Genomic DNA, 24,541 nt, shown 5'->3' on the forward strand with positions numbered 1-24,541 from the left:
TTTTTAATTTAATCGACTATTAACTGAGAGACAAAACATTTCAAGATGGATTTTATCATACATTTACAGGTTTGGTCACCATAAATACTTTTTAACTATCGACAACAATAAAACAACAAAGATGTGAAACTTAAAGGTTTGTTATACATCAATTTGCTTACATGAAAGACTGGCTGCATGTTTTTCTTTGTTGTTCTTGCAGGTTTCAAAGCTACATGCCCTGGGCTACCAACCAATTCTGTTTCTTGGACAGTTTGACCGTAAGGGCCGTATAGTAGGGGACGTGATCACTCAGATCGAACCAGCGGAAGGTGCTGCACGTGACATCCTCATGAAGATGAGTAAGCTTTATGAACACCTTCTGAGAAGTAAGATATGCTTTGTCCATTATCTGTAACCAGGTGTCCTTATCAGGTAGCCTATCCTAGCTGTCTTTGGGTGATACTCATGGTACACCCTAGATAAGAAGGCAGATCATCACGGGGTACATAGAGACAAACAAGATGGTGAGGATGAGGATAGTTAACAGTCACCAGCTATTCTGTTCTACTCTACTCTATTCTGTTCTATTCTATTATTCAGCCAAGGTTCAGACCAGTAACCTTCTTGCTGTGAGGTGACAGCTGCCCTACATGTCCTGTTGCTAACATGAAAATAGTGTTATATCTGCCTTATTACCTCCCCATGTGTCGGTCACATCACCAAAGCTAGCCATACTGAACCTCTGGTGTTACCCACCTGAACAATTTTGTATGTGTGTGTGTATAGTATGGTCTTTCACACTCATGTATATACAAATGTAATTTTAAAAATCTTCACGAAAACCAGACCTGATAATTCTCTTCGAGACTTTCTAGTATAACAAATGTTATATAATGTTACCAATATGAACACCAATATTCTTAAATAACTTATATACTTCTTAAGAGGTTACCTGATTACCTCCCTGAGGTAGTTAGCATCACCATTGTACAAAACTCCTAAGTCACAGTACTAGCTTGAAGTGTCAAATGTTATTCACTACAAAGTCAGGAAAGTAGTGTCATCAGAGGAAAAAGTCATTATCTATCTGGATTTATAGTCACACTCATTAATTTTTTAATGTACAATGTAGAAAAGCACTACAGATGTCACACTACCCTAGAGGGCACTTGTACTGAATTATTTGGGTCAGTGAGTGTGCGAGATGACTTATTTGATGCCAATATTTACCAGTTGTATCTTTAGTAAAAACTTAACTGAAAACATGCAAATCACTACCTATTATGTGTTTATGTGTACTGTACATTTTTTCAACCCATTTGAATGAATGTTTAATATTTAAAATTTTTCAGAATTACAAGCTTCACCTCCTGCTAAAAGTTCTACACCAGCAGCTGGACCATCCTCTGCTGACAGTGTCGATGCTGGACCAGTCCCAGACCCAGAGGCTCTAAACGAGGAATTTATTCTTCATTTAGAGCCTGTACCAACATCTTCCCTCTGTCAGCCTCCTGCATCCTCCTCTTCATCTCTGCTTCCTCCTGCATCCTCCTCTCCATCTCTGCTTCCTCCTGCATCCTCCTCTCCATCTCTGCTTCCTCCTGCATATTCCTCTCTGTCTCTGCTTCCTCCTGCATCCTCCTCTCCATCTCTGCTTCATCCTGCATCCTCCTCTCCATCTCTGCTTCCTCCTGCATCCTCCTCTCCATCTCTGCTTCCTCCTGCATCCTCCTCTTCATCTCTGCTTTCTCCTGCATCCTCCTCTCCATCTCCACATCCTGCATCTCCCTCAATTTCTACGGTGTACACCTCGGATGTCCCAAACAAAAAAAGGACAAGGAAAGGTTAGACGTTATGGTATTGTAAATGTACGAAACACATGACATGTTCGTTAAGTTTGTTAAGATTTCTTTTTCTTAATTTTTGCATTTTTTCCAGTTTTACAGAACTCATGTAAATATTTCATTTGTTATTTTTCAGAATGCCGAAAACACCGTACACAGAAGATTTTCAAATATGAAGAGATAGTAGACAGGAGAGTTGTAAATGTAAGTAATTTAGCCTGCTGTTGTGCAGATTTGTTTGCGTCTTTGGACTTCCCGGATTTGAACTGTGCCTGACTGAATATCCATAAGCTTTTGTATTTGATGAATCTACACTAATTCAGCCACTGAGTCAGGATTTCACTCCAAATAGGACATTAAATAAGAACAGACCACCTGATACGACCTGGTCATGCTGCCTTCCTGATGTTTACGTTCTTTAAAGTCCTCCTGACATCATGCTCAGAAGGAGTGATTGATGTGGAGGTGCTCCTTCCCATTCAGTAACATCTGCTTCAGTTAGTTTTGCTTGTGAGCCACAATGTAAGCAGTGTTGCTTTGCTGACATGCACTCGATGCTGGCAGTACAAGCATTGTAGTGGTTCTTATGTTTTTGTAAACTAATTGTATAATATATTGAGCCATTCAATAGTACACAAATGTTTATAAGCTCCTTTTTGTATGCAACTTGCATGTCTTTCTTAATTAATTGTTTGTTTATATCATGTTTTTCAGGAAAAAGAAGAAGTTAAAGTCAAGTGGAAGCCTTGCTCAACATGGTATGTAGTAACAACTTTGTTGGACGGGAACAGACATTCATATTGTTGATAAATAGTTATCAACTCAATTTGAATTCATGTATTTGGACTAAAGTAAATTGGGAGATTTTAGCTATCGAGCTCCTCTTCTGTGAGGAGCTTGATAGCTGTCCACCTCCAAAGTCCATTATGAGTTTTGGAGGTGGACATGGTCAACACTTTTAAGAGTAGGCATAAGACTTTACTTCTTTATAGAGCTTATAGTTAGGGCTGGTTCAGCTCAGCCCTTAGTTATGCTGTAATAGGACCAGACTGCTGGGGGTTAGTGTCCCCCCCCCCTCTCTCTCTGTCTCTTTCAGGGTTATGCAGGCTCAGTATTGGTTGAAGATGCAGTCACGTCTCCTTTTACTGAAAACTCTCCCCCTCTCCCTCACCACCATCTGTAAACATACATGTCTCAGTAATGCAGTTCATGCATGTTACTAACTAAACTTCTTCCCTGGAGTTTCTGTGCTCTCTCATCCAGCAGGTTCCAATGGATCGTGGCTGCTGCTGTGGTCCTGCTTGACATCTACTACATATATTAATACTCTCTGACTTGATTTGATTAATTTATATTACAATGAAGGTGTTTAAAGCATGACATGAATATAGAAGATATTTCATCCTAAAAAATTGTCATATGTCACAACCTAAATTGTCCTATTTTGTGTGTGGTTGTCGTTGTTGTTTGTTATGTTTTTCTCCTGACAGTGGCAAAGTGTGGGATGACACATGGGAACCTGCGCAGTTTTACACACAGTAAACCAGGCACCACAGGTCGCAGAGATCGCACAGTTCACAGCTTGTAGTTCAGCATAAAAGTTCAAAATAAAATATTTACTATACATTTCAACCAGTGTCAGTCTCTGTTTCACTCTCTAATTGTGGCTTAAGTACCTAACATATTCATGAATCTGATCGATCAATAATATCTTCCCTGCACTCGACATCTCATAGTTTTACATATCAGCCAACATTATTGTCTACATCCTCATAAATATAGAAGTGACTTGCTTATTATAACATATTACAAGGTAAAGTAATACTGCACTGCACGTATAGTAAGTAACACCTACTGTGTATGGGAGCCTAAAGCAAAGTTAACTGCACCAGTACCAGCTTCAGAACATATTGTATATTATATGTTTCTACCTTTTTGTAATATGTCATGTTTAGATGCAGTGACAATTGCACATTTGGAGTTGTGGTCATATGTGGTCTTTATATACAGGGTATTAAAAAAAATTGACATTTTTTTGCTATTTTTCTTGTTTGTTTGCACAATATTATTGTGTACATATTACATATGTAACATTATTGTTAATATTATTATTAGATATCAAAGATACAATTTGATTGAGGGTTTTCCTGTCATAATTTCAATAAAAATGCAATTACACACGTAAACAATAGGATCAAAATAAACTTTTAAAAAGTCTGTTGATCAAATGCTGATTTTCAAAACATTCTAGAGGAAAACAGAGATAAAATAATCTGAACAGTAACAGTGATTGTGGATGATGATGGAGGCTTCAATGGATTATTCTGTTTCAATCAATAGGTTTGTATCTATGACAATAATTTGATAAGTTTAACAGGTTGGTTTAGGCCTGGCAATACAGCAAATATTCACAAACTTTTGTTTTTGAAGAATGTTTATCTTTTTTGGGATGAAGCTATCTGGCAAAATGAGACAACCCTTTTAACCTAATCTTTATGTCTTTTTTGTGGCTATGATACTGGATTTTGGTTTGATGCATATGCAGGTTACAGCTGGGGAATGGCAGTATGTTGTGGATTGATTTGGCATGTTCAACCACTGTTACACCAAACTCTCTCACTTATAACATGATAAAGGCCTCTTACTCAGTGTCATGGATTTTCTATACTTTTGGGGACACAGGGCCAAAGTCTGAGGCAATAAGTCAGATCAAAGAAGGCAATGATTCTAAAATGGGAGTTTACTTATGTCATTATATATATCCAGGAATATGTGCCAGAGGATAGTTGTCATGAAATCAATATTAAATCAAAGTATTCCTTAATTACCACAGCTGACACGAGTTCTCCATAGCTGCCTGCTGTCTCAGGATCTGTCTCCAAAAAGGACCAGGGAGCGCTAACATGTTATGTTCTAAACTGATGAAGAAAATGCACATTAAACATAGTATAAACTTACTGAGTGAAGTAATGTCAAGAGGATTCCTTTAGCTCCTATTGGGTTGGTTCCTTGATCAATGCAATACAGAATCATTAATCTGGTTTTATGTAATGTCCTCAAAACATGTCAAAATGAGGCTCACTAGTCTGTGTGGCCTCCACATGCCTGTATGACCTCCCTACAACACCTGGGCATGCTCCTGATGAAGTGGCAGATGCTCTCCTGATGGATCTCCTCCCAGACTCCAGGACTAAAGCATCTGCCCACTCCTGGACATTTGTGGTGCAGTTGGTGGATGGAGCGAGACATAATGTCCCAGATGTCCTCAATTGGATTCAGTTCTGGGGAATGGGCGGGCCAGTCCACAGCATCAATGCCTTCATCTTGCAGGAACTGCTGACACACTCCAGCCACATGAGGTCTAGGATTGTCTTCCATTAGGAGGAACCCGGGGCCAACCGCACCAGCATATGGTCTCACAAGGGGTCTGAGGATCTCATCTCAGTACCTAATGGCAGTCAGGCTACCTCTGCCGAACACATGGAGGGCTGTGCAGCTCCCCAAAGAAATGCCACCCCACACCAAAACTGACCCACTGCCAAACTCATGCTGGAGGATGTTGCAGGAAGCAGAAGGTTCTCCACGGCGTCTCCAGACTGTCACAAGTGCTCAGTGTGAACCTGCTTTCATCTGTGAGGAGCACAGGGCGCCAGTGGCAAAGTTGCCAATCTTTGTGTTGTCTGGCAAATGCCAAACATACGGCACTGTGTTGGGCTGTAAGCACAACCCCACCTGTGGACGTCGGGCCCTCATACCACCCTCATGGAGTCCATTTCTGACCGTTTGAGCAGACGTGCACATTTGTGGCCTGCTGGAGGTCATTTTGCACAGCTCTGGCCTTTCTTTCCTACCCCACAGTACCTTCCCTTACCATTTGTTTCCTACTCTTTTACTTCTTCTTTGATGACGGTTGTCTTTCTAGATAAGCAATTTCATTTGCTCTGGGGCGAGTCAATGGCTCGGGTGCATTCTGGGACTGTCAGTTCACCAGTGTGCTGGCATGCTTCTTAACAAACACACCACTACAGCAAACATCTCAGTTGTACTTGTTGATTTCTTCGACAAAACACTGAACAAAAAATTTACTTGTGAGTGTGCTGCCTGGTGCTTTTAAATTTTGTGATTATTTGAGCAGCCCAGAAAGCATCCCATAAATTAAATTATGTTATCGTATCTGAACATGTACACTAGTCATTAAATTAGATGGGAAATAATGATTCAGGGTAAACAACTGCACCAAGGAAATTCCATTTTTCTTCTCAAAATGTAAAATGTCTGTTGAAAAATCACATTGAACAGAGATGTGATTAACTTTTTATTTTACCAAACATAACATCAATGATGACACAATCAGTCTTCATCAGAAGTGCTCAAATCACTCTCAGTGGCATCGTCTGGAATGTCCTCCTCCTCCTCCGAGTCCATTTCCAGGAGTGGTTGGTGGCTGAGGATTCTCTTGTACACGTCCTTTACTTTGAGCATTTCAGCTTTCAGTTCACTTTGTTGTTTTAAAACCAGGCTACAGAGTCCCTTCTGTGCATCCTCCGACATGCCAACAAAGGAGGCTGTAAAAAGAACAAAACAAATAAATATGAGAAAAGTAAAAAAAACAAACAACAAAAAAACATCACCTCATAAACACAAGGAATTAGGATGCTGTAATTAAACATTTTTTTAAAAGGGAGAAGGCAGTGTTAGCTAGCAATCTAGATATAGGTAAAAGATCCAGTAAGACTTTAGCATCTGCTCTTATTTTCAATCGATTCATCAAAAAATTAATAAATAAATAAAGTGCTTACAGTCTGAGGAGATTGTCCCCAACACCACAGAACGCATTCGCAACACTGTCCAGTGATGCCGCATCTCCCTGCAAAGGATCATCTCCTCCTCTCTCAGGCGCCTCACAGCCATCACCTTCTCAAAGACCTTTCTCTTTGTCCGGAGGTCAGCAGCAGCTACAGTTTAACAACATCAGATGGGAAAACATAGCAGCATATTATGATTCAAGAACAAAACATTCAACTACTGCTCAGATACTGGGAGCTTGTTTAAAAAGGATATTTATAAATCAAGAGCTTACGTTCACTTGTGCTCTGCCAGGGCCAAATATCGGTCTGCATGAGGGCATCACTGGATACGATTTGCTTTGTTGGTTCAGCGAGCTTGTTGTAGTCGTCAACAGCAACCGTCAAGCGTTTCTTCTCAACTAAGATGACCTTGCGAATTCTGTGTCGCCTCTTGTTGCTATCTGTAAATAATCGTAAAAAATTCACACCTTCACATAATGTATATAGTTTCATTTTAATCTACACTCATCAATTTGTTTGCTAGAACAAATCACATCCAGCTTAAACAAACCTGGATCTGATTTGATTCTGTTTACAAAGTAGCTGCACAAGCTGTACAAACTGAGCATCAAACGGTCCGTTTCAAAGAAACTGGGACGTACCATTTTGTCTGTAAAGACTTTGTGTTCGCACTCTGATGATGACGACAAGCTCCTCTATTCGTGCCTGCAACGCTCCAAGGCTGCCATCAGTTTGATCACTTTCTAAGTGAGAGGAATATTAATCAGAATACAGGATGAGTAACAGTCACCAAACTACAGTGGACTCTGTAATCACTGACTTGATGACATTCATTATAAGACATCTGGAGCCTTCATGTGCTGCTATCTCATGATAATCATGAGATAACAAGTATGCTGGTGTTCAGGTTTATAAAACCAACTAGTACGACATCATTTCAACCCAGGTTCTATCCAATTTGATGAAACGCAACAACTCTGCCATAAATTTGCTTTTCCAAGGCTTATTTTTCATTGTTTGTTGACACTGTCAGAAAGATCTTAACTCTAAGTTCTTTAATGAGGCCATGGTGGGTCCTATTGTTATACATGAGTGCATTATATTGAGACTCACCTTCAGCCCATTTCTGCACATCGGCCACCCATTGCTGCAGTGTGTCGTCATCCACACCCAGCTCATTTCTGGTCGCATTCAGGCTCTCCACTTGTTCTCTAAGGATCCTTATGATCTAAGAATGCATTCATAAATGTCATTCATATTGACATTAAAAGAGTACTGGTGTTTTCCCCCCATTACCACACACATTAAAATGGGTGTTGAAAAAATGACCTTTAGATATCGCTGGCTCAAAGTGCGGCCCAGTTGTTCCACTTTCCTTTTGTTCCACCCCAAAGCCAGGAGGGTCAGCATGTCTGTTCGCCCTGCATTTCAGTTAGTATACAAATTAGAATTAATGAGCAGGAGACTGAGTGGAATCTCAGACACGGACACACACCTGCTTTAGACATGTACTTCGTTGTGATGGCCGCCCTAGACAGGAAACTGTTTACTTGTTCCACCTCTTCTCCAACTGTTGAACCGGCCCCATCCTGAAACGCACCTCCCCATTTGATCTATAGAAAGGAGGTCACAATACATGACTGCTGAATTCATTCAACCTTATAACAAAATGTCTCAAACTAATCCAAAACTACAAGCTGCAGTATACCTCGCATTTCCAAGTGTGAGCCTTTGCATGCATGACGGAGAGAAAAGGACGCATTGACAAGAGGTTCCTCAGCTCAGGGCACTGCTGAGCCACCTTGGTTAAATAGGGGAAATATTTACAGGCCACATCGGAGCAAAGGAACGTAATATGTCCTGGGATGCTAGCTGCCAACTTCCTCTGGAGAAAAAGGGGGTAAGCAAAGATCTCCCCTCGAAACATGTTCAATGCAGCTAAGAGGACTCCGTGGCGACAAACAGCTATTTCCATGCCCTCCTCATCCAACTTCCCAGTGGACTTTTTGGACGACTCCTTTGCTGCAGTCCAAGATGAAGATCCGCACAACCCTTTCCCCGGGACCTATACACTCAAAGATTTTAACATAAAAGACATGACATGATTAAGCCCTATCAGGGACAAACTTTTTAAAACAAATGCATAACAATTAGCTGAATTAGCCTCGAGTCACACAAGACCTCAGATCTCCCCAGGACAGCACTGATAACACAAAATAAAAATCATGTTGTTTTTTTTAAATACACATGGTGACAAAATTAAGTAAACATTAAGATAAAGTAAAGTAAATAGTATTACGACAACACCAAGAGAAAAATAAAAAAAATATCGACCCATCCATACATCTACACACACACACACACACACACACACACACACACACACACGTATGTGTATATGGTTATGGCATTAACGTCATTTTAACAAGATTAACGCTAACAGCACTAATATATATATGTGTATCTTACATGATTTGTGTGTCTCTGGATGTATTTCACAAACTCAGCAACTTCCTCATCTTTTTCAATGAAGACACCTTCAAAGTTCCCCTGCTCTGAAGTGCTGAACGAACACAGTGACAGTTGTTTGAAAAGAAACATTAAAATACATTTTTCTACAAATCCATATTTGACTTATGTACACAATGCATAACGTACCTTGCATTAGACTGAAAGCGATAAAGCTTGCGGTTTCCATCAACTGAGACGGCAAGCATGTCTGGAGTGCAGGCAGGGCAGCTAAAGCATGGCTCCTTGCACATCCTGTCCACCTCAAACTTTACAGCACTCCACTCCAAGAAACTTTTACTGAAGGCATCAGCTGATATTCGGCCATTCTTTTACATAGAGGACATACAACAGAATATTCAAGGACAGTCATCATAAACATTGATTTGCACAATTTCCTTAAACTTAGCAAATTTAGAAACTCACCCTTCCAAAATGGGCTGTTCGTTCATCCAGCATTTTGACAAATGCCTTAAGTGACATCCCTGGTGCAGCCTTCTTAATGTCATAGAAAGACTGAAAGACATCCATTGAAAACAGGGTGCAGAAATTTAAGGTGCCAGGCCAATATCCACTACCCAGGATGTCCTTAACTGAGGGGGACCACATTAGGCCACAGCTGGTGCAGCTCACCACTGGCAGTGCAAGGTTATAACGCCCTGTAGAAAGGATAAGGATAAATTCAGTCATGGCTCAAAGCATTCATTTTTTTCATGTTGTTTTCAAATCGGTCTGGTAAATCCAAATGACCTTTGACAGGTGCCCACATATACTGCGGGCCGAGGGTAATTAAAACCAAGATAGCAATGCACAATTTGCAATAAAACCTCCAAACACATCTATTGTGTATGTAGTGTGTGACAAAAGGGCAACTTACCATTTATGGTTACAAGAGCCACAATTGCGCCGGGTGAAACCTCAACGTTACCTGCTGGGCAGTCACACACATGGTCTGGCCTTTGCACAGGCAACAGCCGAACTAACATTAAAACACACAATATATATAAAAAGAATTAGAAATTAACTGATACACAATAAATATACAATAACAGCACCCACTCATACTCATACATAGCAAGAAATGCATAAGACTTAAAAACTGTACCTATTGGCTTGTGAAACTCTGATGAAGGCTGCAAAAACCCTCCTGTTACTGCCTCTCTGTTGTGCAGGACAAAGCGTGTGTGAACTGCAATATCACAGTCAGCACAAAGGAATGGAAGAGGCAGGCAGTCCAGACACCTCACAACTACTTGTTTGCCACACTGACACACACGGTGTGACTGTGGATCCAGAGTAGCTAACATATTGTCTATAAGACAAGGCCTGGCCTCTTTCCACTTTTGCGAGGGCACCATATTTCTGATCGCCCAGTGAGTAGCAGCTGACTCAGACGACGTCTCACAAGTCATGGCTGCGTCCTCTTCTCCATCCTCCAACAACTGAAGGAGCTCCTGACGAAGCACCTCAGTTCCATACACTAACAGAAAAAAAATAAAGAAAGGAAGAAACTCTGAAAAACACTCTAGGCAGTATGTTTCTTAGGACTCCACAAAAGCCCTGCATAACTCAACTATAACAACAAATATAAAAGTAAACAGAAATCACAATATATACAAGAAGGTAAAGTACCTTTTGTTGGGTTGACACTGGCAACATAATTAGGTTCTTCACGTGGACATTGATGCTGCTCTCTGGACAAGGGGGGGGGGGGCGGGGGGGAATGAAGAATATTTACTTACTGAAATTCTTTGGTGAAAACAAGTTGTGAGATAAAATCAATGGTTGTGTGAACACTGACCACGTGGCATGCAACTAGTACTTCGACTGGTTGATGGCCTTTGAGGAATAAAAGCTCCCTGTCTGTCACGTTTTCAAATAACATAACATTTACTCCGTACAAAATATTAGACAAGCGTGTTCCCTCTTTAACAACTGTTTCCACTAAAAATGTTACCTGCATATCTTGAAGGAGTTCGTCAGCAGCCTGAAGCTCTTCCTCCAGCTCGGGATCCTCTGAATCACTCATTTTCAAGCTAAAGAGGAAAGAGATTTTTGCAGAACTCAGTGACATAAACACATAACTAACGCAATTCAAATGATTTTCAGTCTTGGCGCTCCGGTTAATGTTAGCAATTAACGTTAGCATCATCAGTTTGTAAAGAGCTAACAGAACTCTTAGCGCAAAAACTGCTTTACGCACCATGTGAGGGTATTTTGCAGCACACAAGTCCTTTAACGTTTGTAATAGATTTAATCCATCATCGTTGGATTAAATGGCTAATGCTGCAGTAGACACGTGTAGTCGTTACCTAGCAAGCATGCTGACGGTAGCTGTAGCCATTTTTAAATACATTACACCGTTTCCGAGATCAGTCACCTCTGTTTGTTTGAAGCTTTTATGAAAAAACAAACTTTGAAACACACATCAAGGTATTACTTTAAATATATGTATTTTTTACATACCTGCATTAGAATCAATCAGTTCCGCCTCATTTTCTTATTCTTATAAATGGGTCTCTCCATTCTCCCATCAGCCTTTGCTTACACAGGTTGCGTCTGATTGGCTGGAGCCGAGCGCGTCCAAAACTAACAGGAGTGGTGAATGAATCTATAAATGTGTTTTACGTGTGAAATGAAAATAATAAACCTAACAAAGGATTATGTACGTTAAATCTGCACACTTTCAGATCGTGAATCAGTTTGGAAAACACTGTGTGATGGCCACAACATGAAGCGATTTTATTGTTGAATTATCAGTGATACTTTCGTGTTTTTGTTGAGAAATGTTAACGATGTCATTAAAAGAAAGCATTAAATTAGGGAGAAAAACCCGTTCGCGGAGAGGGTCCCCGGTTCTCCAGTTAGATTGTGCTTCACGGCGTCATGTTTCGCCGTGACGGGGTTATTATTGGAGTAAATGGATGGCTGGAGCCTCTGCTCGAAGCGTCTCTGATCGCCGCGAGCGGGTTCATATTGGAATGAATTGACAACCCACAGCGTCACATAAAAACGTGGAAGGGTACCTTAGGCGTCAGCATGAGAAGTTAAGGGACGTGACAAATCGTCATTATTTTACGCGTCGGGAGTGAGAACGGGTTGGAGATTTACAAGGAGGGAAAACAGTACACCTCTCTGAACAGTGTCTGGGAGGCTGTGGTTGCTGCTGCACGCAATGTTGATGGTGAACAGATCAAAACACTGACAGAATCCATGGATGGCAGGCTTTTGAGTGTCCTTGCAAAGAAAGGTGGCTATATTGGTCGCTGATTTGTTTTTGTTTTGTTTTTGAATGTCAGAAATGTATATTTGTGAATGTGGAGATGTTATATTGGTTTCACTGGTAAAAATAAATAATTGAAATGGGTATATATTTGTTTTTTGTTAAGTTGCCTAATAATTATGCACAGTAATAGTCACCTGCACACACAGATATCCCCCTAAAACAGCTAAAACTAAAAACAAACTAAAAACTACTTCCAAAAACATTCAGCTTTGATATTAATGAGTTTTTCGGGTTCATTGAGAACATGGTTGTTGTTCAATAATAAAATTATTCCTCAAAAATACAACTTGCCTAATAATTCTGCACTCCCTGTATGTAGAAAAAGTAGAATTGGGCTGAAAGATCTGTCGCTTTATCACCTATTCAGGTTGTAAATCGTGTTTTTAAAAAGTAACTAAGTAATTAATTACTTTTGAAAATAAGTAATCAGTAAAGTAACGGGATTACTTTTTTGGGGAAGTAATCAGTAATTAGTTACTGATAACTTTTTTCAAGTAACTTGACCAACACTGGTAGTAGTAACAGGTAAATGAGGATTTTTTTTTTAAATTATTTGAATATACCCATATGGAAAAGATATATATAAATCTTATAAAGTTTGTGTCTGTCTTGTGTGAAACTTGTATGAAAAGCATATAAGAGTGAAAACAGATATAAGATCCCTTGAAAAATTATATAATGAAACTTGTATGTTTTGGATACTTACTAAAACAATGTATGAAAGTAATGAGAAAGTGGCCACTTTCATATGGGTATATATGAGTGTTTGTGTATAAATACACAAACAATAGACATATACTTTCAATTGTGTAATTTAAGTGATCTAGGTAGCTCTGTTTTGGAAGTTCAGTTAACGCTGGCAATGTGTTTTGGAGTTTGTATGTGCTTTGTCTCTAGGGGCCACCGTATATATTTATATATAAACATATATAAATAAAACCACCCTTTTTTTACATTAGTAATTTCTTTTGTGCATATTTTTATATTGTTGTTGATAATAAATTAACTAAAGCGACAAGTGAGCCGAGCCGAAAGTGCTGGTTCTCTAAAAAGAGCCGGAATTCCTATCACTAATTCCTGTCATAGGGTCAAGAAGAAGGATACACTATGGACAGGTCACCAGTCTATCACTTGGCCAACACACAGAAAACAGATAATCCTTCATGCTCACATTCATATCTCCCGACCTCCTTGGACCTTCTTGCTTTGACTTGATACTGTTAACCAGCGTACTATCTTGCTGCCCCTACTTTATTTTTACCTTTTGGAAATAGTTTCATCCCTTTGGGTAAAATAAAAATAATTTCAAATATTTCTCTTGTGTTGTGAATGTCTCATGAGCTCAGTCACTCTCGTAGCTGAACAGTGGCTGTAAAAAGGATCATAAACAATTGTGAATTATTGAGACAGATGTGCATTATCCAGTTTTGTAAGCCATCCTCAGCAGAAATATGGACAGCAATTTTAATATTAACGCAAATAGCTCTCTTGTAATTTTGCTCCCTGAAAATGTGCCCACTGACGGTGTTTCGGAACTTTGGGTAAAAAAGCAGCACCAAAGTTACTGAAACTTCCTCACCGCTACTGATACTACCCACCTCTAAGCACAGTACTTCATTCCCCACCCATTCAAGAATCACATTAACGTAGAGGAAGGCTGTTTTATTGCTTTTAGCTTTTCAATTAGGGTTGGATAATTTGTGTCCACCTCTTTTAGATTAGATTTTAAATGAGAAACATTGTGTGCCATTAATTATCACCATTCACATTTGTGGATAAAACTATTTGATGTCTTGCTGAAAAAGGAAAACAAAGTGGTAAAGAATGTCGAGAGATGGAAAGCTGATCAACAGCATAGTGGAGCGCTAGGTGGTGGACAGGCTAAGTGATTAGCGCAGTAACGGTGAGAAGAGCTATGACAGTGACAGGCCTTCAGAGAGTACACTGCTGGGCCCAGCAGTGCGTCTGTCAGACTATCTGACACCCCGACGTTTTCCATGCCAAGCTCAGATGTGGTTGCACATGTGTTTGGATGTGACCTGAGGGGATGTTGGTGAACTACAGATGACATTTGTTCCTTTATCCAGCACTCAGCACCCCTTCTTCCCATCCAGATGAGAAGCAAACACTGCACTCCCACTCAGTTCTAAAAGTGGGTCAGTCTATGCAGCTTCTGCTGCTGCTGCAGTTTGCAGCAGGATGTGCTTCTGCAGCAAAATGCACCTGAGATAATGCAGACAGGTATACAAGCAGACTCTCTACTCGTTATACATATTTATAATGTGTGTTTTTGGATCAAAATCTAGAAAGGACTTAACTGGAAATGAGTAGAGGAAAAAGCTAATGAAACTTTATGAGTTAACTTCTGTTATTACTTTCTCCAAACCATCACATGTCTTTTAGACTCCATTCCTACAAGACAGTTTGAGTCATACCGTTAATTAATGCTTCAATATTAAATATGATGAATGCAGCTTCAGAACTCATCACTGTACAGAAACAACATTGGAAAAAGTCACAAATAAGGTTTTTAAGGCCTCTAACAGTGGACAAATCTCTGTACTTGTCTTGCTAGACTTCTGTGCAGCATTTAATTCTGTTGACTATATTATTTTTAAACCATTTTTACCAATCCTGCAGTTTAACCAATTAGTTAAACTTCAGAAATGTCTTAAAGACATTTCCTGCCTCTAAATTTAGAAACATGGTGCCTAACCAGATACTTGTGCTCCAGTAACACTGTGAGCCAATCTGGGTGAGCACCTCCTATTACCAGTAGTGATGTGCGGATCAATACTGAAATATCGATTCCTCCGATACCAGTCATTTATGTTCTGGAATCGATTCTCACATTAAAATATCGATATTTTAGTAATTTAGGGTAAATTTGTAGTTTATCATTAACAGGAACACAGTGGAAAGAAACTATGTCATTCGGATTGTCTACATTGGAATGAACTACTTCCTCTTCCACCTTTCATAGTCATGTGCAAAATACGGCTGTATAAATGTGTCGCAGCCCCTTGGCATGCGCACTCACAACAATGGCTGAGCGTAATTGGAGTCATGTGCTGACGTAGTTTACATCCACAAACAGCCGAGACGTGGTTTGCAATACATGTGGCAAGAAAGTGAGGTGTTGTGGCAACACCACTAACCTTGTCAAACATCTCAGAGTAAATCATATCACAGAAAATGACAAGCGTATGTTGAGGTGAACTGAAGAGGAGGAGTGGACAGGGACAGGTGCTGCTAGGGCGAGACAGACGTCTCTCACGGAGTCCTTTAGTGCTGCAGGCAGGCAACATGCTCAAATAGCGCACAACTTCAGTTTTTTTATTTCTATATGATGAATTCTGCATTATTAAGTGATGAGAACAAGTAATCTGATGTCCTGTAACCATTATGATGCTACAATTTGAGATACAATAAAAGATACTTTGTACAAAAACTTATTTTATTTATTGTATTGTATCAGATCAGTATCATTGATACCACCCTGAATTTTACTTGGTATCGGATCGGAAAGGAAATCAGTGGTATCGCACATCACTAATTACCAATTGCTCTATTTGTGCTGCCAGTCATTCATGGAGTGCCATTAGTTTCTTCTTCCATAGGTGTGGATCATGTCACTTCTTGCTCCTGTCCAGCTCTTAATTCCAAAGACTAGTGGTCGGACACCTGCTTTTGTCAAGTTGACTGGGTCCTTTTCTGGGAGATTGTTTGTTTACATGCATCCTTGAGCTCATACTGTTTCTGAGTATGCATTGTTTCTAAGATTACTGGGGAAGAGGCATATGTGATTCTTTTTAGAGATATTGGGATGGTGGCTAGAGCTGTGTTCATGTCTTGTAAGCAACTCTTCTGATGAGACTTCTTCAGTGAACCGGTTGAGATGCATTCTTTTTTTTACCAGGTGCAATCTTTCAGAATATTTTTTAATCATTTTATTGATGAGTCCCAATATATCCAGGAAATGTGGTTATTGGTTATGGTTATGAGGCATGACAAGTTGACCACTTTAGAATGAATGTAACTACACTGCTTAGTTTAGTTTAGATTAGGGTTTTGTTGGTTGTTTGTTTGTTTTTGTAAATAATTACATTGTGTACTGTATTATAGCAGTTACACTTTTTGGCTGAAATTATACTTTTTCAACTTTATATTTAAGCTTGTAACAGACATTTATGCAATATAATAAAGTAAATGGAGAATAAACACAAAGAATGTATGCTTAAATTCAAAGAGAATTAGAATAGTTTTCTTCAATCTTTAGCACAGGTTCTCTCCTGTGAAATGCAACTTTAACAAAAAAACCTATATACTAATAGGTAAGTATACACTAATATATTAGTGCTGTCAAACAATTACAATTTTTAATCAGATTCATCACAGGGTTACTGTGGATTAATCACAATTAAAAATAATTCAAAAATTATATCAATCACATTTTATTTAGCATGAGCAAACAGACTCGGAAAAAAGGGAAAATATACGCACTTAACATGCTTATTGAACATTATGGTAAGAACAAATCAGCTAAGTAAAGCAAAACAAAAGTCCATCATTACTTTAAGAACTGAAAGTCATTCAGTCCAGAAAATTGCTAAAACTTTGAAGTACAGGTGCAAAAACCATCAAGCGCCACGACAAGATTGCTCACATGAGCAACCCTAACCCTAACCCTCTGCTGCTGAGGATAAATTCATCCAAGTCACAAGTATGGAATCAGAACGATGCCACCTTGAAACGAAACCGAAAAATGGATTGAAACCGAAAAAAAATATTGTAACTGAAATAAATGTACTGAAAAATCTTGTATTGAAACCGAAAAAAAATTGATAGTGAAAAACAATTAATTGAAACTGTAATTTTTTTGTTTTCGCTTACAATTTTTTTTTTTCGGTTTCAAACCATTTTTCAGTTTCAATCTGCTGGCACTGTTTTGGCGTCCGGGGGCGCGCTGGGGGGGGGGGGGGGGGGCGGGGTTTCCGCATACATTATAGAGGCCACTAGTGCTGACCAAGCTGCCATCTTTCTCTCTTCCCGTCTTTCAATGGCTGCTTCAATTTCAGCTTGAACCTCCAAACCGCAAGTAAGTAATCATTTTTTGTCATCTTTTCTTGCTGTCCCACATTAGTTTAGTTTTTTTAGCTACATCTGGTGAAGTTGTGGTAAAATGCTGGTATTAGCCTATTCGTCGTAGCAAGCTAGCCTGAAGCTAATATTTGCTAAATTTAGGGACACCCGTGTCTCTTCAGGAGTTGGAGGCCGGTGTTCTAGGAGCGGATCTCAGGATCTCAACAGGCAGTGTTGGGCAGTAACATAATACATGCACCGGCGTTACGTATTTAAAATACAAAATATGAGTAAATGTATCCGTTACAATTACTGTTCAATAGGTGATATTGAGAATACAGTTAGTTTGTTGAAATAAATGGATTACATGGCGGTATTTACCTGTTTCATATGTTAGGCTATGGTCTCTCTATTTTTTGGTAATTCCACGCCGGTGGAAACCCAAACAAAACACACAATAAGAGCCTCTAAAAATTATTATACAAAAATGATTTAATATGAAGGCAATAGCAGAGTGTTACAGGCATCGCCCTAAACAATGTAGCCTCATGGGCAGTGTAGTCCGTGCTGCAGGGAGAATGGACTGCCATACCCGTTATGTGTCTGTGAGCGAGGAGGGAGAAAAAGGAAAAGTACGAGCTGTCACGGAGCAGAAACGGGAGCTGGAAGCATGTAAATATAATAATAACCACTAAAGCCAAAAAGAGTGCCTGACGAGCCCAGCTGTAAGTAAGCTGTTAAGACTCGACTGTACACTGTGTTCGTGTTTTCCTCCGAAACAATAAGCAGCCTTTCAACGCCTCTCTCTGTCTCTCGCTAGCAAACTTGACCCAGACAACAAAGTAAAGCTAGTTTTCAGCTATGAGCCCGACACGAACTGGACGTATTAGCCAGAGGTCCCTTTACTACGGTTCGGAGCCGCTGACCTGTTTTATATACGCGCTGAATAGTTTTCTATACGAGATCGCTGCAGCCTTACCTAATGTCCACCTACTGTTACTCATTTATATTAAGATTTTAACATCTAGTTGGTGTTGGTATGGCAAGTAGCCTTCAGTAATAGTAATAAATCACACAGCAATAGCACATTCATGTAGTTGTAAAGTATTCAGAATACATTACTTCTATAATCTTTGGTGGAATACATTTTAAAATTAACCTTCCCAACACTGTCAACAGGTTAGCACCTCATACCACAGTGCATCAAAGCAGTCTCATGAGCGCTGGGAAGGAGGAGCCCAGAGTCCAAAACAGACAGTGCAGGAGATGACAAGGTTAGTAATTGTATGGTGAAAATTATACTTTGTTATCTTGATTGGCAAAAGAAAAGTAAATACAAAATCTGCTTCTCACATATAGGGCATTTCCAAAACTTCAATTTCTTTCATTACAGCTGTCCTGTGCCAGAAGTTCTGTTGACCCACAGTGAGAGGCATCATTTCAGAAACACCAGGAAGACTAAAACTCATCGCCGCGATCAAGCAGGGCTCGTGATCTTCACCAGCAGCTCCCTCACAAGAAGGATAAACCCAGCATTTCATGAACACTGATGGAGACCTTTGCTTTGTGTAATGTTAGAAGTACTCAGATAATCCTCAGAGGGTCTGGACTTTTACATAATATAATAGAATAGAATTCAACTTTGTTGTCATTGCACATGCACAGGGCAACGAAATGCAGTTTGCATCCATCCAGAAGTGCCTTTAGCCATGATATAGATATATTACAATATATATTAGCAATAGTATAGATATGTAAGTATATTACAGAAATGGGTCTATTATGGTATGTTACAATGTACACGGTATGAAGTATGTTGTGAATATTCTATAACTATAAGTATGTACAGGCTGTAGTGAGTACAAACTATGTACAGGATATAAATATGAAAAACTACAGAAATCTGAGATATACAGTTATACAGAAATGTGAACTATGCAAATTATAAACAGTTGTAGGATTAAAAATCATCATATGTACAGAATGATTATTTACACAGAACTATACAGTAGTGCAGTTAAGTAATAGCTATAGCTATAAGCTATAGTAATAGCTTTGAGTCCTGTAGAAAGTTAAATATATGTTGTGCTCACTGGTTACTCTGGTATGAATGACTCTGAATTACTTTATGATAAATAACACACTATTGTCAAAAAACAGTGAAAGAATTCCAGATCACAAGTTTTTAGTTCAAATACAAGTAACAACCTTTGACTTTTAATCAGGTTTTATTTAATTGTGTCAGAGAAAACATCATGTGCTCTTCATGTAGCTGAATACATTCAGTGTTTAAAACAGAAGTTGTGCAGGTCTGAGATCAGCAGTTTTCTGAAACACCAAACTGAGGTACTGTTAATGCTGATGTATAGTGACACAGTTACAGGGGTGATTAATCCTTTTGACTTTTTGTCTTTAAATTTATCAATAAAACAGCTGCAGCTTTCCCTGACAGCACATGTGGTACTTTAACCTTTGTACTGTTTTCTTCAGTTAATTTTGGAGTTACTACAAAGATTGAAGATATAGGATGATCTGTCTGCTGTCACTGGGTGGTGCTGAGGTCTGAATCTGAGGACAGCTCCTGTAATCACAAACAGAACAGAATCATCACAAACTGAAATATAAAGTTTATCTCTCAAATCTGAAATACAGCTGATCCTTCTCCGGCCTCACACACTCGGGATCTGAAGTTGTTCAGTCCTACAGTTCTGCCGACAGCTGTTTATTTTTTTATTTGTTTTAAAGGCTTTACTAACACATTTTCTAATATCATGTTTACCTTTGAGTTGTTGATGCTTTATAAATGGACATCTGCAAAGATGAGATGATGGAGCAGGTTTCAGTCGAGGTTCAGTCTGCTGCTGCATCCTGGTCACAACATACAGAGGTGTTATCAGCTCAGTATTGAACAAGAAATATTAACGTTTCAAATTATTTGTCCTAAAGAATGCAAGCTGTACAGAGTACTGAACATGTGACTTTGTGAACATAATTCATTAAAAATAATTTGGACAGTTTTTTAACCTGAATATTTGTAACAAACTCAGTAAAAAAAAAAAAAAAAAAAAAAAAACCTAAAAAAAATAATCAGAGGAAAAATGTAACATTTTAACTTAAGCTGACAAGCGGAAGTAGTTGGTTTCAGTACATAAGTATCGGGCTTTGCTATTTAATCCGTAGCTATTGACTAATGAGGGGAATTTAAAAGTTGGCTTTAATGTCCTTCCACATGTGGAAAGCGACAGAAAACATGCTGCTGTTTGCACATATTTAATAATCAGCTCTGCACAGGAGCAGAAGCAGAGTCCAGCCTGTTGCTCTTACAGTATAATACTCATAATAAAAGTACAGTAACCGTGGTTAGTCACTGAGCAGCCCGGTGCGTTTCTCTTGATTTCTTTAGTCAGGGTAAATTCATTCACCTGCACGGGGTAGCTAAACGAACTTTACAAAACATGTTTCCCCGACAGCCGAGTGCTCATTTTAGCTAGCTAGGTCCTTATGTAGCTAGCTAAGGACCTAAATTACGGATTAGCTTACAAACACATTTAACTTACCAAAAATAATGCGGTGGGGCCTCAGGTCCTCCTGTCCGGTAGTCCAATTTACTGAAGAACACCTCAGGCTGTCACTTTGAAATAGTCGGTAATGTAAACGCTGGACCTCTCAGCATCTGCCATTCCCGAACAGACACGTGCGAGTTTGTCCGTGACCGCAGCCGCGTCGTCAGTGTTTTCTCCAGTCATTGGTCAGCATTATAATATATGCAAATACATGCGGGTCGGAATCCCCGCCCCCCAGCGCGCCCCCGTACGCCAAAACAGTGCCAGCAGAGTGAAACTGAAAAATGGTTTGAAACCGAAAAGTGGATTGAAACCGAAAAGTGGATTGAAACCGAAAAATGGATTGAAACCGAAAACAAAAAAAAATTGTAAGTGAAAACAAAAAAATTACAGTTTCAATTAATTGTTTTTCACTATCAATTTTTTTTTCGGTTTCAATACAAGATTTTTCAGTACATTTATTTCAGTTACAATATTTTTTTTCGGTTTCAATCCATTTTTCGGTTTCGTTTCAAGGTGGCATCGTTCTGATTCCATAACAAGCCTTAGAAATTACACGTTAACAGCAGCTCAGATTAGACGGCTTAATCTGAGTTAACACAGATATGTACAAGGTGGGCCATTTATATGGATACACCGTAATAAAATGGGAATGGTTGGTGATATTAAAGTCCTGTTTGTGGCACATTAGTATATGTGAGGGGGCACTGATAGCAACACCGCAGGAGAAATGCCAGCACAGGCATCCCGTATCCGTAGTTTCAGGTGCTGCACATCTCGTATCTTCACACCATAGACAATTGCCTTCAGATGACCCCAAAGATAAAAGTCTAAGGGGGTCAGATCGGGAGACCTTGGGGGCCATTCAACTGGCCCACGACGACCAATCCACTTTCCAGGAAACTGTTCATCTAGGAATGCTCGGACCTGGTACCCATAATGTGGTGGTGCACCATCTTGCTGGAAAAACTCAGGGAACGTGCCAGCTTCAGTGCATAAAGAGGGAAACACATCATCATGTAGCAATTTCAAATATCCAGTGGCCTTGAGGTTTCCATTGATGAAGAATGGACCCACTATCATTGTACCCCATATAGGGCTTTGGAGCGTGATGTCACGGGGGTGGGCGTCAAAAGGATTTTGGCCCAATCCGCCATTTTGGGGGTCTAAACAAAGCGCAAGCGAAAAAGGAGCGAAGGCACACACAACAGCCATGGTTCGTATTTGCTGTGTGGTCTGCTGCAATGTTCGATCGCAGCAAGAGAATAAGCTTGAAAAAGGTTTGTCTTTTCATTCTTTCCCAACCTGGAAGCAACATGAGGCAGCTCGTGTATCGATGTTACCAAACGAAGGCGTCTAGCCTGGATAGCAGCTGTGAGACAAGCTGATATCCAGTTCTCTTCCATCTCCTAATATCTGTTGGTGCTTCAGACATTTTCATTCCGGTAAGTTCTAAATATGTTCATATCACTCTTTATAGCCTATTAGTCTTATTTTCGATGCGCTCTGAGCTCATAGCAAATTAGAACAAACATCCTACTGAGTGATTTTGCAGAACTACCTTCTATTTATAGAGTTGCTAATTATTTAGCATTATTGCAGCAAACCAGCCTATGAAATGGATGAAACATCATGACTGGGTTCCAGCGCTACACAAGGGACCTGCTTCAAACATACCACCATGCCAATCAGATTACCGTAATTGTCGGCTTATAAGCCGCTACTTTTTGCACAAGCTTTAAACCCTGATCACCAACAGATTTCGAAGGGCTGGACTGCTGCATGATGGAGAGGAGGACACCGCCTTCAGAGGGTGTTCGACTCTGACACTGACAACCAGGATTTGTTTGGTTTTGAAAGTGACAACGAAGGAAAGAAGCTGAGAGTGAATGACGAAGCCATCCTGAGCCTGTTCATATCCGACACTGGAGAAGAGGACTTTGGTGGTTTTAGTGTGCAGGAAGAAGAGAAAGATGGTGGTGAATGACTGACTTTTCTTCTTGTTAAAGCCGTGTCACTGCACCTGAGCCTAAAAGGTAGTCCGAATCTATTTTTCTGGTGTGCCGTAGGTTATTGTTATGTACTAAATTTGTTACTCATTTATGAAGCACAGTACATGTTTCGTACTTGTAATTGCCGGTACTTGTACATATACCTAAAAAGTTATGCAAATATGTACCCATAACTTGTTTTTCAAAATATTAATAAAAGGGGTGTGTCTCCAAACAGCCATCTCTTTCCTGACAATTCCCTTTGTGCATATTCTCTTACATATGATAAGTCAACATTGAAACACCTGCGCCTTTTAGTCAGGTGCGGCTAATGTATGTACAAAACAGGATTTTCCCCTGATTTTAGCTTGTGCGGCTAATATTCAGGTGCGCTTTGTAGTCCGGGAAATACGGTACTTCTTCCATGTGAGGGTGAAGAGGTGACCCTTCAGGATAAGATGTTGAAGGTTTGCTGCGTTTGGTGAACAGTGTGATAATAAAACCAGGGAAAAATGAAACCTGTTCCTGTTAAATATTCTTAAGTCTTTTGCTGTATAAATAGCGGTATTTTTTTTCCCCAAAAGATACAGTAAATAAAGTAATGTTAGTAGTGGGTGATATCATGTAAACACTGTCATGATTTTATGTAAACATTTTGTCTTTTATAAACTATAAATGACATGGATTCTACACTGTAACTGATGTGATGTTCTATAAAGTGGTTTTAATAAAAAAAAAAAGAGGCAAAAATTAGTTTGTTTCTTTATTCAACTTTTGAACAGTGGGACTCAGTCAGTACATATTCAGTAAATGCAAATTATTTACACGGCAGTGCACTACAGGCATAAATCTAGACCCCTAGATAAAACATTATGGCATTATAGCAGTGACAACTCCTCCACAGTAGCAGGTGGGATTTTTTCTTTTTTGAGGACGGCTCCTTTTACCTTTCAATATGGATGTCTGTTTATGTTTTGATCGAGAGCCTTTTTTTGGGCAGCTGAAGAGGAGACGTCTATCTTATGGCCAACCGTCACATTACCCAGCAAAACCCAGTATGCAGGTTCATCTGTAACAGTCCTTGTGCCACAGATCAACACTGTTGCTTCTACATTAAACAGAAGAGCAGTAACGTGGGTGCAGGTCTCCGCGACTCCAGCCTTACAGGTGCAGTGGGTGGCTTCAACCTTCCCTGTGATGCTCACAGTGACCCATGGCTGCAATGCTGTTTCATTCAGTCTTTGAGAGTGCAGGACCTGAAACACACACAAAGTTCCTTTAAAGACAAGAACTATGAGCCAAGGCCGACATAAATGTGTTTTATCTACTTTATCATAAATGTAACAAAGTGTTTAGAAAGTTAGCACATACATGTAATTTTTCATTTCTTTATGTGTCCATCTATAGAACGCTGCATGTTATAGTGTAAATCTGCCTGTTCTCTGTCAGAAACCTGCCTGCAGAAAATGAACCTAAA

The 24,541-nt window shown here is 39.5% G+C and overlaps 2 protein-coding genes and 2 long non-coding RNA genes across 10 annotated transcripts in view; 2 read left to right on the top strand and 2 right to left on the bottom strand.

The window, feature by feature from the left end:
- The window catches only part of LOC309689155 (uncharacterized protein), a 318,224-nt gene extending 314,766 nt beyond the window's left edge, over positions 1 to 3,458 (top strand). For 4 of the 7 annotated variants that reach the window (XR_014271266.1, XR_014271267.1, XR_014271268.1 and 1 more), the window contains exons 2-5: positions 1,335 to 1,826; positions 1,963 to 2,030; positions 2,541 to 3,191; positions 3,317 to 3,458. Coding sequence is in view for 2 of the 7 variants with exons in the window: in XM_082505387.1 (XP_082361513.1) it covers positions 332 to 368; positions 1,335 to 1,826; positions 1,963 to 2,030; positions 2,541 to 2,584; positions 3,317 to 3,368 (693 nt within the window). In the remaining 5 variants the exon portion in view is untranslated. Of the gene's footprint in view, positions 1 to 202; positions 369 to 1,334; positions 1,827 to 1,962; positions 2,031 to 2,540; positions 3,192 to 3,316 lie in introns of all 7 variants that reach the window. The other 3 variants (XR_014271270.1, XM_082505387.1, XM_082505388.1) reach the window with 3 other exon arrangements.
- A 2,718-nt stretch (positions 3,459 to 6,176) lies between these two features.
- On the bottom strand, positions 6,177 to 10,640 carry LOC309688659 (uncharacterized protein; the record flags this gene model as incomplete). The annotated part of the gene is made up of 13 exons (XM_082504531.1): positions 10,248 to 10,640; positions 10,020 to 10,121; positions 9,569 to 9,801; positions 9,293 to 9,471; positions 9,104 to 9,197; positions 8,343 to 8,699; positions 8,130 to 8,247; positions 7,964 to 8,055; positions 7,748 to 7,862; positions 7,276 to 7,377; positions 6,907 to 7,074; positions 6,626 to 6,781; positions 6,177 to 6,391 (listed from the first exon to the last, which is right to left on the bottom strand). The coding sequence occupies exons 1-13, from the start codon at positions 10,552 to 10,554 to the stop codon at positions 6,177 to 6,179; spliced, it is 2,238 nt and encodes a 745-aa protein (XP_082360657.1). The 5' UTR covers positions 10,555 to 10,640.
- A 6,500-nt stretch (positions 10,641 to 17,140) lies between these two features.
- LOC309688646 lies at positions 17,141 to 19,823 on the top strand. Its single transcript, XR_014271137.1, has 3 exons — positions 17,141 to 17,526; positions 18,690 to 18,784; positions 18,904 to 19,823. It is a non-coding gene; the product is annotated as an uncharacterized lncRNA (long non-coding RNA).
- A 146-nt stretch (positions 19,824 to 19,969) lies between these two features.
- LOC309688645 lies at positions 19,970 to 21,390 on the bottom strand. The gene is made up of 3 exons (XR_014271136.1): positions 21,068 to 21,390; positions 20,290 to 20,378; positions 19,970 to 20,091 (listed from the first exon to the last, which is right to left on the bottom strand). It is a non-coding gene; the product is annotated as an uncharacterized lncRNA (long non-coding RNA).
- Positions 21,391 to 24,541: the final 3,151 nt, after the last annotated feature.

Source organism: Aulonocara stuartgranti (assembly GCF_965226115.1).
Source record: "Aulonocara stuartgranti genome assembly, chromosome: 15".
NCBI lineage: Eukaryota > Metazoa > Chordata > Actinopteri > Cichliformes > Cichlidae > Aulonocara > Aulonocara stuartgranti.